Consider the following 12,408-nt stretch of genomic DNA (forward strand, 5'->3'; position numbering starts at 1 on the left):
GTCAGGCACAGTGGAGGTAGTGTCATGGCTTGGGCTTGCATTGCTGATTCTGGAAGAGCTCTTTACTGATGATGGTAGCTCATTATGGTAGCAGCAGAATGAATTCAGAAGTCTGTAGAAACATTCTGTCTGCCAATTTACAGAGAAATGCGTGCAGTCTAATTGGTAGAAATTTCATCATACAGCAAGACAGTGACCCAAAACAACAGGGGGAAAGAGTGGAGGTTTTTAGACTGGCTAAGTCAATCACCAGACCTTAACCCAATTGAGCATGCATTTCACCTCCTGAACAGGAGTCTGAAGGGAGAAACCACCCAAAACAAACAACTGAAACAAGCTGCAGTACAAGCCTGGAAAAGCATCAGAAAAGAGGAATTCACTGGGCCACCAGCTTGATGCAGTCATTGCAAGCAAGGGATATGCATCCAAATACCAACCGTTATTTATGTTAAGACTACCTGTTCCAATACTTTTGCTCACGTAAATGAGCAAATTGGGTGGTCTGGCACAAGTTTTTTTTTGACACATGTAGATGTAAATATCAGGAAATGAAAGCAGAAAATCTGATCTATCGTGTCATATTCATCTTTTGATTTCAAACCCTATTGTCTTCAGCTTATAGCAAAAACAAAAGAAGAGGCCTTGCCATTTCCAGTACTTTCAGAGGGGACTGTAAGTGTGGGTTTCATCCCAGGCACTAGGATTTCCAGATCAGTTACCCAGTTAACAAGTCATAAAATGATAAATTCCTGGGTTTGACAGCAGTTAACAGTAACTGCTCATTTTCATTACATTTATAGAAGTATAGGAGGTGTAAAGTGGTGTGAGGTGGCAGTAGGGAATCACTACCATTTTCTAGGTCACTGTTTTTCTCCTGTTGGCTACAGAGTGAAAGTTTAATGCGTGGCTTTTGCTGATTAAATAAATCTATTACGCAAAACATTATCTTATCTGTTCTAGTTATGTGTTGTATTCCATTGTAATTTGTTGAAAAGTGTTTTTCATACTGCCAGGTTTACACCTGAATTAACAGTAAAGGATGGAAATGTACTGTCAGAAATACCATCATCCTCAATATTGACTGCAAGATTAATAGTCCACAGAACATTATGATCTTACAAACTGATTTATTCAGCACTTTGTTGCCATGTTTGTCAGCGATCTTTATGAGAAGACAAAAAAAAACCCTGTTCTTCTGCTGCCCAAAACTGGTACACACACAGCTTTTGTGTAAGATTCAGCTAAGTAAACTTCAGGATTTAGGAGTTTAGGATGTTTTAAGCCCTGTTTCCTGAACTACTGGACTACATGAATCCAACAATCATCCAACAGTGATCTTCAATCATGTTTTGAAGAATGATTTTACTTATATGCATATTTTAACTACTTACATGACAATGACCTGACAATATGAAACTCCCGATGTTTGGAAAAATGCTTTCCATATAAGCGTCGAATCACCTTGTGCTCCGTATATTAATTTTGACTAAAGTATTTGGTGGTGTATTTAGCCATTTTTTTCCCCATTGCTTGTAGTTGAGCAACAGTAAGTGTTTTATAATTTTAACTGTTAATTGACTGATACATTGGATAATGAATGGATAATGAGTCTGTTATTGGAAAAAGTCTACTGTGAAAACATAATGAGATTGTCTGAGTATTTTGTTGTAGGTGATTTTATTTTATTTTTCATCAAGGACACCTCCGACTAGTTGTGTGTTGTGAGTGGAGTGCTGGCGCCGTGTTGTTAATCCAGTGTTTGTTAGGCTGTCTGTGTTCTGTAGGCTACTGAGGCCTAATACAGACAGGACCAATGGGCATTAGTGCTTCATCTCTGTCACCTCTCCTCTGTTATTTACCTTCATCCAGCATGGCCTGCGTTCATCACTATTCATATGCCTGTCACTCCACATGCAGCATATGAGTTATTGCACAGGAGCACAGATAAAATCATGAGTTATGCTGGTTATTTATTCTGTTCTCTGACTCGTGTCCATGCAGACTGAACTGATTTAACGCACCCACACGCACACCTTTCTGTTTCTCTGTCTCTTTCTTTCTGGATGGATCACTCATGAAGCTAGGTATAGCCACATTAAAAAACACATGTATTCAGGATCTTGCAGGTGAATAATCCAGTTGATCAGTTACTGAAAATATCTTGAAAATCATTCATTCTGTGGCTATGATAGGCTTAGAATATACAAAAAAAAAATATTGTCGTCAAACAGTGGGTTAACTTTCTTTAAAGTTCCATCTCTGACAGTTTTATTTGTCATAGTCTTGCATATCACACCTGATGTGTTCAGACCAGACAGGAGGAAGAAGCTGCCTAAGAAAGGTGAACGTGTTCATGGTATAATTTACCTTCCAGTACTTTCCAGGTGACTGTTTAATGGGATTTGTTGTCTGTAAATAAGTGGTTTGTTTGCACTACTTGAACAGCAGGGTTATGGTGACATTTCTGGGGAAGCCCCCTCTCTTGAACTAGATCCAAAAGCTCTGTCTGAATATGTGTGCAGCTAAACTTGGCAAGGAAACGTTTTCAGAATGAGATCATCATTTCATTTAGAGTTGGACTGATCTGAACTCCGACTCACTTGTGTGGATTTGTTCACTAAATATAAGGGTGTCACATGTTCGGAATGTTGAGTTGAGGTCAGTCATTAAGAGCACCATGTGATATCAGAAATCAGTTAGTATTGCCAGATTACTTCTAGTTATTTTATGCATGCCTATCAGTGTGGCTAAAATTATGAAAGAGGGCAACAATATGATTATGAATACTTATACCCCCCCACCTCTCTGTGTCTTTCTCTCTCAGGCAAGAGGTAATGAAGTGGAATGGCTGGGGTTACAGTGATTCCCGGTTTTTCTTTAACAAGAAAGGCCAGGCAGAGTTTACAGGCAAAAGGTGAGTATGCAGACCAGTGAGTAACGATCACATAACAATTGTGCCTTCTATATTAAAAAAAACAGTTCATTTTAGAGATGAAGGGTGTCATGAAAGTAAAATAAGCATAATAAGTATTTTTTTTATTTTATTTAAATTTTTATTTATTTATTTATTTTTTGTTTTTGTTTTTGTTTTACTTTTCTTATGTTTACTGTAAGCGACCATTCTTCATCTTTAAAGCTACACAATATCACATTTTGGAATTTTGCTCGCTCTGGTAGAAAAATGCAATTGCAAGGTACATGTTTATAGAGTATTTTTCTCCTCTGCCTCAATAATAATGTATTTTTTATTATTATTTTGTAACAAATAAATTCTGTATTGTAGCTTTAACCCAAATTTACACATGAATAATTCACACAGTTATTCCAAATCCCAAATTGCTTCCTATTCCCTATACATGCTGACTACACAGAGTGTAAGATAATGGTGCTGTAGAACCATTGTGTGCAAAACAGAATGTCATTTGGAAAAAAAAATCAATGACATTTGGAATTTAACTAATTCAGTGTAGTTTAATATCACTTAGAAGATGTAATTTTCCACTATTGTATATAATTTTTGGACCTAAACATCATTTAGGAAAATATTTTTATAGTCTTACATTAAATGACTAGAAACTAGAACATAGGATCTTAAACATTTAAATGTAGAATGGAAGGGGAAAAAATGGAATACATTTTCATGATAGCTACAGTAAGTGATTATGCAAGTAAATGTCACAATATGGTATTTAGAAATCAAAAATTGAAATGTGTAAAGAATTCAATTTATAAAGGCATTGTTGAACACTGAATCAACATTTAATTGAATTGTGACATCTCCAAAGATTCCCACCCCTAGCACATACTATGTAGTAGATAATCCATAATATGTAATAAGACTGGGGTATGTAAGTTGACAGAGGAGTGTGTAAAAAAGCGCATTTAATGTGAAAATCTCACTGTGGAAAACAGAGAACAGTATCTGTATCCTTGTGTATATGTGGTGAGCAAAACCAATCACAGTCTATGCTTAAGCACAGACATACACACACCCCCACACTCACTCATTTGCTGCTCAGGGTCTGTGCTCAAGTCAGAGTGGTGTGCTGATGCCATCTAGTGTCTAGGTGTGTGCTTTGCTCAGTGTTTTTGGAGAGAGTGTATGGAAAGGATGAGAGGAAGAGATGTAATTTTGGCTGTGGATGCTCCATTCTAAACCCAGTGTTCACACTAGCAAGCGACAGACGATCGTTAATTTTCAACATTCAAGCCACAATTTCGGTGACAGTTGCAAGCGACAAGCAACATTTGAACTGAGATTTTCTTAATTCTTTGCAAATTTGGTATGAAGTGGTAAAGCAGGAAATCCAAAAGATCGTCTTGAATGATTGCTTGGACCAATCCTATGGCGAGTGTGGTCCGCCGCTTTTTAAAAGTTCCCAACTCGCAATCCTAGTTCTTGCCTGAAATCGGTTCCCGTGTACTGTTTTGTTACCATTGTGCAAAAATGGAAGAAATACATATAACCGGAAAAAAAAAAAGCTTAGAAGGAAGGCAGAGATCATTGGTGCCTCTGATGATTTGATAATTTGCCAACAAATCTATTACGAAGCCTAGCATGTAATATGTAAATCAAAATACTTTTTAAACAAATGTGGTGTGTATAAAACATATAGTGGGCTGTAGACTATATATTATGGTTACTGCATTTCTCTGGATAGTGTACACACACACAAGCAACAGCAGTAGCACTCACTACACCGCAACAAAAGACATACTATAAGTGACATGAGCGACTTGTAGCTTGCTAGTGTGGATGTAGGGTAAGATGTATGGTTTGTTTACTTTGGTGGTTTGGTGGGGAAACCTCTTTAAAGTCCAGCCCCAGAGAGACTGAAGTAATTAGTAAAGGCTTTGGATAACCTTGCTGCAGGGTGACCGAGTGGAGGAGATTCTCACACAGGCAGTGGGATCGATGACTGGTCTCAGTTCCACTTACTGTTCTACTACTTTAATCTGTCCAGAGAAACAAAGCTTCTCACTCACGCTGGTATTATTTCTCTTGATACTGACTTAAGGGAGACAGAAAAAGGGATTACACTAATCCTTGTTCCCTTTCTCTCCTCCTCTGTCCCTCCTGCCCTCTCAGACAGCAGCCTTTTCATTAGGCTGTGTGTGAGTTTACGCTCTGCTGGACAAAAGCTCTGGTCAGTGGTTAGGAGAGACTCAGTCTCAGTCTTGAACTTAGCTGTAGGAGACAGTACCCATATCAAATCATGTACCTGATTGCCTGATATGTACTTTTTAAATGACCTATTAAACGTCCTACCCGTATTCTTCATTCAGTGTCAGAGATGTTAGTATTTTGTTATATTGATTTGAGACTTTAATATTGAATGTGGGATGCAGAGCAGATTTTTGTATAAGGTATGTCATAAACTGTAATTTTGTAGCACTGGGAACTGAAAGACTGACGTGTCCTGGTGCTCATTGCAGGTATCGGCTAAGTGGTCTGATTCTCCCCAGTCTGAAGGACTGGTTTGAGGGTACGTTTGGCGCCAACCTACAACATAAAACCCCAGCTACAGTAAGTCTGCACCTCCCTGACTTGGTACTGGTAAGAAAGGTGTGTATGTGTGTGGGCACACATAACTCTCTCTCCTGTCCCAGGCCAGTTTGAATGTGAGTGCGGTCCCACCCCCGAACCTGAACGAGGTGTTTGTGGAGGAGCTGAAGGCTGCTGGTGTGGCCCTGTCAACTGACCCAGAGGACAGAGTGTTCCGCTCTCATGGTAATGAATGAAAATGCCTTGCCCAGTTGTTCTGCATGGTACCTACATGAATCAGAAATGTTTTAGCTGAAATAGAGGGCTTTGCATTGGGGACAGAGATATTTCTTTTTATTTAATGTGTCCTGGGTTGAGTTGTATATTACTGGGAATTATTCTTTCTGTTCTGCAGTGATGTAACCAGACTCTACTTCTCCACACAGGTCACTGCCTACATGAGATCTTTGCCCTGAGGGAGGGGAGAATTGGAAGAATACCAGACCTGGTGGTTTGGCCAAGTAAGTACTTATACATGGCTGGGATCTTTGATCATGTAAGAGCACAACAGGGAAGACTGGAATAAACTGGATCAACAATTTGCTAAACACTAAAGTAATACAAAAGGTCCCCATTTTGATCCTGAGCTCAGGTTACTGTGTGTGCGGTGTTGCACGTATTTTCCCCGTGTCCACGTGGGTTTCCTTCAGATTCTCTGGTTTCCTCTCACCTCCAAAATCATGCTAGTAGATAGATTGGCTATGCTAACTTGCCTCTGAATGAGTGTGTGAATGAGTGTGTGAATGAGTGTGTGAATGAGTGTGTGAATGAGTGTGTGAATGAGTGTGTGAATGAGTGTGTGAATATGTATGTGGCTGCTCCAATCCAGGGTGTGTTCCTGCCATGCGACCAGTGTTTCCATGATACGCTCCAGATCTCCCGAGACCCTGACCAGGATAAAGAGTTTACTGAAAATGAATGAATGAATGAATAAGTGAATGAATACAAAATTACTATCTCTTTTAAAAATGCAGACCCATCTGTTCCTAGCAAACTCACTTCGTACTTGACCTAGTATGACTTCAGTAGATTGCAGATAGTAGATTTACAGTCCCATAAACAAGGGCCTTCCATTTGCTCTGCAACATCTGGAAAGAATTTAGAGTCTGATGGTAAATATGCAAAAGCATAGGCACATGTCCATTCAGTTTTCTGAAGGTTTGAAAATATTATGAACTAATTTAGCAAATCATGGTTATTCAGCTTGGCTTTCCTCAAATTTCTCAAGAACTCAACACTGTCACCTCCCACGTTCCACTCCCACCTACTTCCACTTTCTTGGAGCATTATGATTACAATATAACTTTACTATAACTTAAAATGAGAGTTATTTTTCACAGACAATCTCTAGCACTATTATATGAGATAATAATTCCTGTAATGAAGGAAGCACAGTAATGCACACTGCTGACAGGTGACAGATTTGTGCTACCTCGGCAATTTTGATACAGCCTATAAAGTCTGTGATTTTGGAGGTCATCTCATCTTTTCTTAATGTGTGCTTCTGCTCAGCTACTGCTTCTTCTACAACTACTAAGTCCACTCCAAAAACTTTGGTCAGGAAAACCTACCAACAGGTGCTTGAGCAGCTTGTTTTTATTATTTCAGTAGGTGGGTTTTTTTGTTGTTTTTTTTTTTTGTAAGGAATTTGAACTCCTCTGCTGCCTAGCATAGTTTACTCCAGTGGTGTGAACACAGCTTATCAGCAATTTATTAAACTCCTGCAGTATTCACAAGAGTGTTTATTTTTATTCCTCTTTTTACAGGCCGTAGGGTCTCCTGAGCAATTACACTTGTATTGCATATAAGGCATTTGCATAGCAGTTTCTGTACTGTTTTATGGGTAGGCTACTGTAATGGCATTGTCTGTTTTATTATGTTGTGTAGTTGTGTACTGTTAATCACATGTTTTGCAAAGAGCAGCACTGAATGTACTAAGAATTTTTTTTTTTATTTGTTGCTGTATGTCCTTGTGTGCGGTGTATGGTTTGTGTGTGTATGCTATGAGAGAGCTGCAGGCATGTGTAAAGGGTTAATCTCCAGCTAACTGCATCAGCAGGTAGGCAGCTCATTAATATTCATGAGTCTGCGCTTTAATGAGACGTGTCAGAAGGAAGTTTGATAACGAATAAAATGCTGGCTGTTTGAATTACTGCTCTCGGATTGGTGGATCTATTTCCCCATGGAAATGAGCTCCGAGCGCTAGAGCGCTAGATCAGACTTGATTAGTTGAGTCCCAAATGGCCAGAAACCAACTCAGCCTTCATCACACTGAGCTCATGCAGGAAAAGGCTTTTAAGATGGGCTTCTAAGCCCTCTAAGTGATTCCGAGAACCAGAAGGGTGGGCTAGACAGTTCCAGATGTTTAATCCTTTTTCTTTTTAACACTGTTGTGTCCTTGAGCAATGCACGGCTTGTTCTCATTGCTTCTGCAAATCCCAAAATGCACAAAGAAAAAGGATACTGCACTATATAGCTGTATCCCCTGTAGTGTTTGGTTTTTCATTTGAGGAAGACCTACATCTCATTAGTGCTAAAGAGCAAGTCCTTCATTAGGCAGAGTTACATGATCTGTAATCCTGCAGAAAAGCAGAGTTGACTGTGCTGTGTCTGCGTTTGTGTTAGATAATTGGCCGTACCTTTAAGAGTTTTGGATGTCCAGCACTCCTAAAGTTCATTCCTTTCCCCTTTATATGGATGCAGTACATCTTAAAAAAGTTTAGTCATTGCAGGCTATTGGATGAGCAGCAGTAATGCAGGAGAAAAAAGGAGGTGTGTTCATGCTGTTGCGGCAGTGTGGGATGTTCCCTTCCTTCACATGTGTTCAGGGTGGGCAGGGACAGGCACTCTTATTGGCTATGGATGGAAACCGTTGATCCCACCCACAGAGAAGGAGGAGAGAAAGAACTCCTCCTTTTTCTTTGTCCTCCCACTTTGTCTCCGACTTCTCACACAATCAAAAGAAATGTCTCATTGTGTCCTTTTCATTGATAAAGTGTGGACATGGCTGTGCCTCTGTAATAGGCTATCATGTGTGTTGTGCCCTGTACAGGCTGTCACGATGATGTAGTGAAGATTGTGGAGCTGGCCTGCAAGCACAGTGTGTGTTTGATACCATATGGAGGTGAGCACTCAACCCAGAACACAACAGTTCAAATCGCATTTACTTTGTGAAACTGCTGACCTATTCCTTTTTATTAATTTTATTGACCAAGTACTGCTGAATAAAGTGCACCAAGTCTCTGTTTCTCTCTCCGTCAGGTGGTACGAGTGTGTCCAGCGCTCTAGAGTGCCCCCCAGAGGAAACTCGATCCATTGTCTCTGTAGACACCTCTCAGATGGTGGGCACAAACATGCATAGTGACCACTCACATACCCATAATGGCAACTGAGTTTCTTTTAAAAGCTCATATGAAACCGTGTACAAGCCTGGTGAAGGCTTACATGTTGCCTGTGAGGACTGTATGCGAACACTGATTTATGTAGCATTTTGGGGCCTGCACTCAGCTCTCTCATGCATTCTCTCCCTCTCTCTCCCTCTCTCTTTCTCTCTTTCTCTGAGCTGCTGACCTATGTCAGAGGTCACGAGGTCGGGAGGGTGGGACATGAAAGGCAGCGGATGCCAGGAGTGGCTGGTTTATGAGCTCAGCCAGATGATTGATGGCTGAGAGTGGAGCTCATGCTGAGAGTATTCCATATCGTGAGCAACATTTGACCCTGGCAGGGAATTGTGGGATTGGGCCATAAAACAGAGTTAACTTTTTAACCCTGTGACGGGTGCCATCGTAGCGTGATTAGAATGTCAAGAGACCTCTATTTTATAAAACAACAATGGCTTCTATTCATTTTTTTTTAAAGCAGCTAACATTCAGATCAGAGAATTCCAGAAGCTCATGCAAACAGTTCTTTTACTGTAATAGAGCTCATTTGTGAAAGAGTTTCCTTAGCGCAGGCATGGTAGGAAATACTGCATGGAATGTTGAATTTTTTTCTAATCAGTCCAGGTTTGGCTTGTTGTGCAGGTCACATGGTCCATCTGTCCTTCAGCTTCTGTGGAAAACCCTGCCACCTGACCTGTGTGCTTTCATGTTTCTTATCAAAAAGCAAGCTCTTTTCCTCCCTGAAGGTTTATATCTTGGTTTAGGTTTTTGTCCTGTGTGTTTACCCCTTCACACATACACACACACACACACGCACACAGTGTCTTCTAAAGTGCACTAAGCCCAAACAACTGGACTGAATTTAAGGACTGTAATTCAGACAGACGGACAACTTTATGGAGTAGTGCAGACAGACACTGATATACACTGTCAGCACGAGCACATTTTAATCAAAATCTTACTCTGGCTCTTTTCTGACCCTCTTCCTCTCTCTTTCTCTCTGTCTCCCTCCTTCTTTACTCGTTCTCCCTTTCTCTCTGTTTTTTCTCTCTATCACATGTTTGTATTACAGGTCTGCTTTTAATTTTTTGGCAAAAGAGCTTAACAATTTTATGACTTTAGCTTGTTTTTTCCCCTCTTCTTTTTTCCAGAACCGAATATTATGGATTGATGAGAAAAACCTAACAGCCCATGTAGAGGCTGGCATCATTGGCCAGGACCTGGAAAGGCAGGTTAGAGACTAGAGTGAATTTGTTCTCCCTGAGCGTCTGAGTGTGCTATAACTCTGCACATTTAGTTTCAACATGTGGATTGAGAGGCAGAGACTGGCACAGAGTTGGTGTTTTTTTTTTTTTTTTTTCCTCTCTCATACTATTTTACACACACACACACACACACACACACACAGAGCAGATGGCACCATCAAACTAATGCAGAAAAATGGCCTCTAGTATAATATAGAAGTGTGTGTGTGTGTGTGTGTGATGCATGTTAACAAGCCTATCACACACTCGCATGTGGGTGTTTTTGCAGCATTTTGAGTGCACAGATGGCGTGCTGTTAAGGAGTGTGTTTCTGGGGGGTTTGGTAATAAAACTGGGGTTGTATGTATTCGCGTCACCTGTGTATGTGTGTGTGGGTGTTTGTTTTCCTCAGCTGAATGAGAGTGGCTATTGCACTGGACATGAGCCTGACTCTATGGAATTTAGCTCTCTTGGAGGCTGGGTGGCTACACGTGCATCAGGCATGAAGAAAAACATCTACGGCAACATCGAAGACCTGGTACACAGTCTTCATCTTTCTTTACCACCCGCAAATTTCATATGAATCAGACACAACACATATACCACCTTTAGACACTACCTTTAGACAAATATTGAGCATCTTACACACTACCTTTAGACAAATATTGAGCATCTTACATTTAGAGTTCTGGAGTGAACCAGTTAACACACATTTTCCTTTTTTCCCATCTAATGTTTTCAGTGATTTGTATCATTACTTATCACTTTATTGTGGCTGATAATAACTGTTAATTGTTAGGTGGTACATATAAAGATGGTGACCCCTAGAGGTGTGATCGAGAAGAGCTGCCAGGGTCCTCGAATGTCCACTGGACCAGACATCCACCATTTCATCATGGGCTCTGAAGGTAGTGACAGTGTGTGTGAGTCAGTGGGCATGAACTTTTATTTTTTTTGGGACAATTAACTGGTCTCTAAAGAAAATTGCTTTTATCTAAATAGCGCAAGAGTCAAAAGATTACCTTTTGGCTACTAAGATTCCTGAGAATTTACTTTAAATATTTTACAAAGATACGAAAGTAAGTGTGTGTGTGTGTGTGTGTGTGTGTGTGTCCATGTGTTTAGAACAGAGTGATGAAATTAAACCTCCGTATACACTTGTGGTAGTACATTCATAGTGGACTAGCCATAATCACACTGGAAAATTCAGTTAGAGGTTGTTTGCTTTTAATACTTGGATTGGGTGAACAATAAAGCATGAAACCCTGGATGCTTCTTTCTGCAGTCAGAAAGCAACACTTTTCTATATGGTGAGCAGGAACACTACTTCACTGCACATGCTAATTAGGAGTGAAAAGTTTAGGGAGAGCATTTTTCTTTTTTTTATTCTAAGGCTGTGTTCACACCAGTCATCTTTCCTGAACTGCTAGTATGTGCTCAGAATGTGTCTGTTTTTGAAAAAGTGCTCGTCACAGTGGAATGTCTTCAAATGTTTAAGAAAAGTTCAGCTTTACAGAAAAGCAAGTCACATCAAATACTTTTCTTTCTTATCTCCTGACCAATCAGGTCTCAACTCAGGGGGCAAGTGAAAACAGCCCAGAGAGTTGTGGGAAAATTAGTCTTGCAGAAGCACACTCTTCCTCCAAAGCTAAGGCAGGCAGTATCAGATAAACGAATCTCTATTATTATTATTATCAGTAAAAATAAATCTAACCCATATAAATAGCCCATATAAATAGTTAAGTGGTACAATTAAATACAAAGCATGAGCCACTTTTTCCTTCAGCACAAAAAGGTGTGATCACAACCTGTTTTGGTGAGGTTCAGTGATACAAAGTACCACACAGTCATTTTTTGTGCTTTCGTGTACTGCAAATGTTTGATATTCAGTGAGAAAGGTTACTGCCCTACAAAACCAAGGTACTAGATAGTCAGGTTCAAAGAGTATAGACTAAGAAGATTTCATTTGAGGCAGTTGCAGCTGACAAACTCCCACAATCCCACGTTTCTCTGTCCTTGTACATGCCTGCTGATAACACAACCATACGGCAGTGCTTATTAACAAATACAGGGACTGTTGGCATTACAACTGTGAACATCTGCTAGTGTGTGGTGTACACACACACACACACACACACACACACACACACACATGCAGGCACACACAGAAAGTGCACATTCCCCTAGCAGTCTGCAGGGAGATGGAATGATGGGTTGGCATGTGCGTTTGTATCCATTA

General features: G+C 40.1%; 1 protein-coding gene across 1 annotated transcript in view; it reads left to right on the forward strand.

Annotated features, from left to right (window-relative positions):
• Positions 1-12,408, forward strand: part of agps (alkylglycerone phosphate synthase) — a 37,247-nt gene that overhangs the window by 5,031 nt on the left and 19,808 nt on the right. The window contains exons 2-10 of the mRNA XM_026911937.3: positions 2,825-2,914; positions 5,437-5,527; positions 5,611-5,731; positions 5,932-6,006; positions 8,598-8,669; positions 8,807-8,886; positions 10,077-10,157; positions 10,582-10,707; positions 10,969-11,077. Of these exons, the coding sequence (XP_026767738.1) occupies positions 2,825-2,914; positions 5,437-5,527; positions 5,611-5,731; positions 5,932-6,006; positions 8,598-8,669; positions 8,807-8,886; positions 10,077-10,157; positions 10,582-10,707; positions 10,969-11,077 (845 nt within the window). The remainder of the gene's footprint in view (positions 1-2,824; positions 2,915-5,436; positions 5,528-5,610; positions 5,732-5,931; positions 6,007-8,597; positions 8,670-8,806; positions 8,887-10,076; positions 10,158-10,581; positions 10,708-10,968; positions 11,078-12,408) is intronic.

This window comes from Pangasianodon hypophthalmus, chromosome 5 (assembly GCF_027358585.1).
Source record: "Pangasianodon hypophthalmus isolate fPanHyp1 chromosome 5, fPanHyp1.pri, whole genome shotgun sequence".
NCBI classification, from domain to species: Eukaryota; Metazoa; Chordata; class Actinopteri; order Siluriformes; family Pangasiidae; genus Pangasianodon; species Pangasianodon hypophthalmus.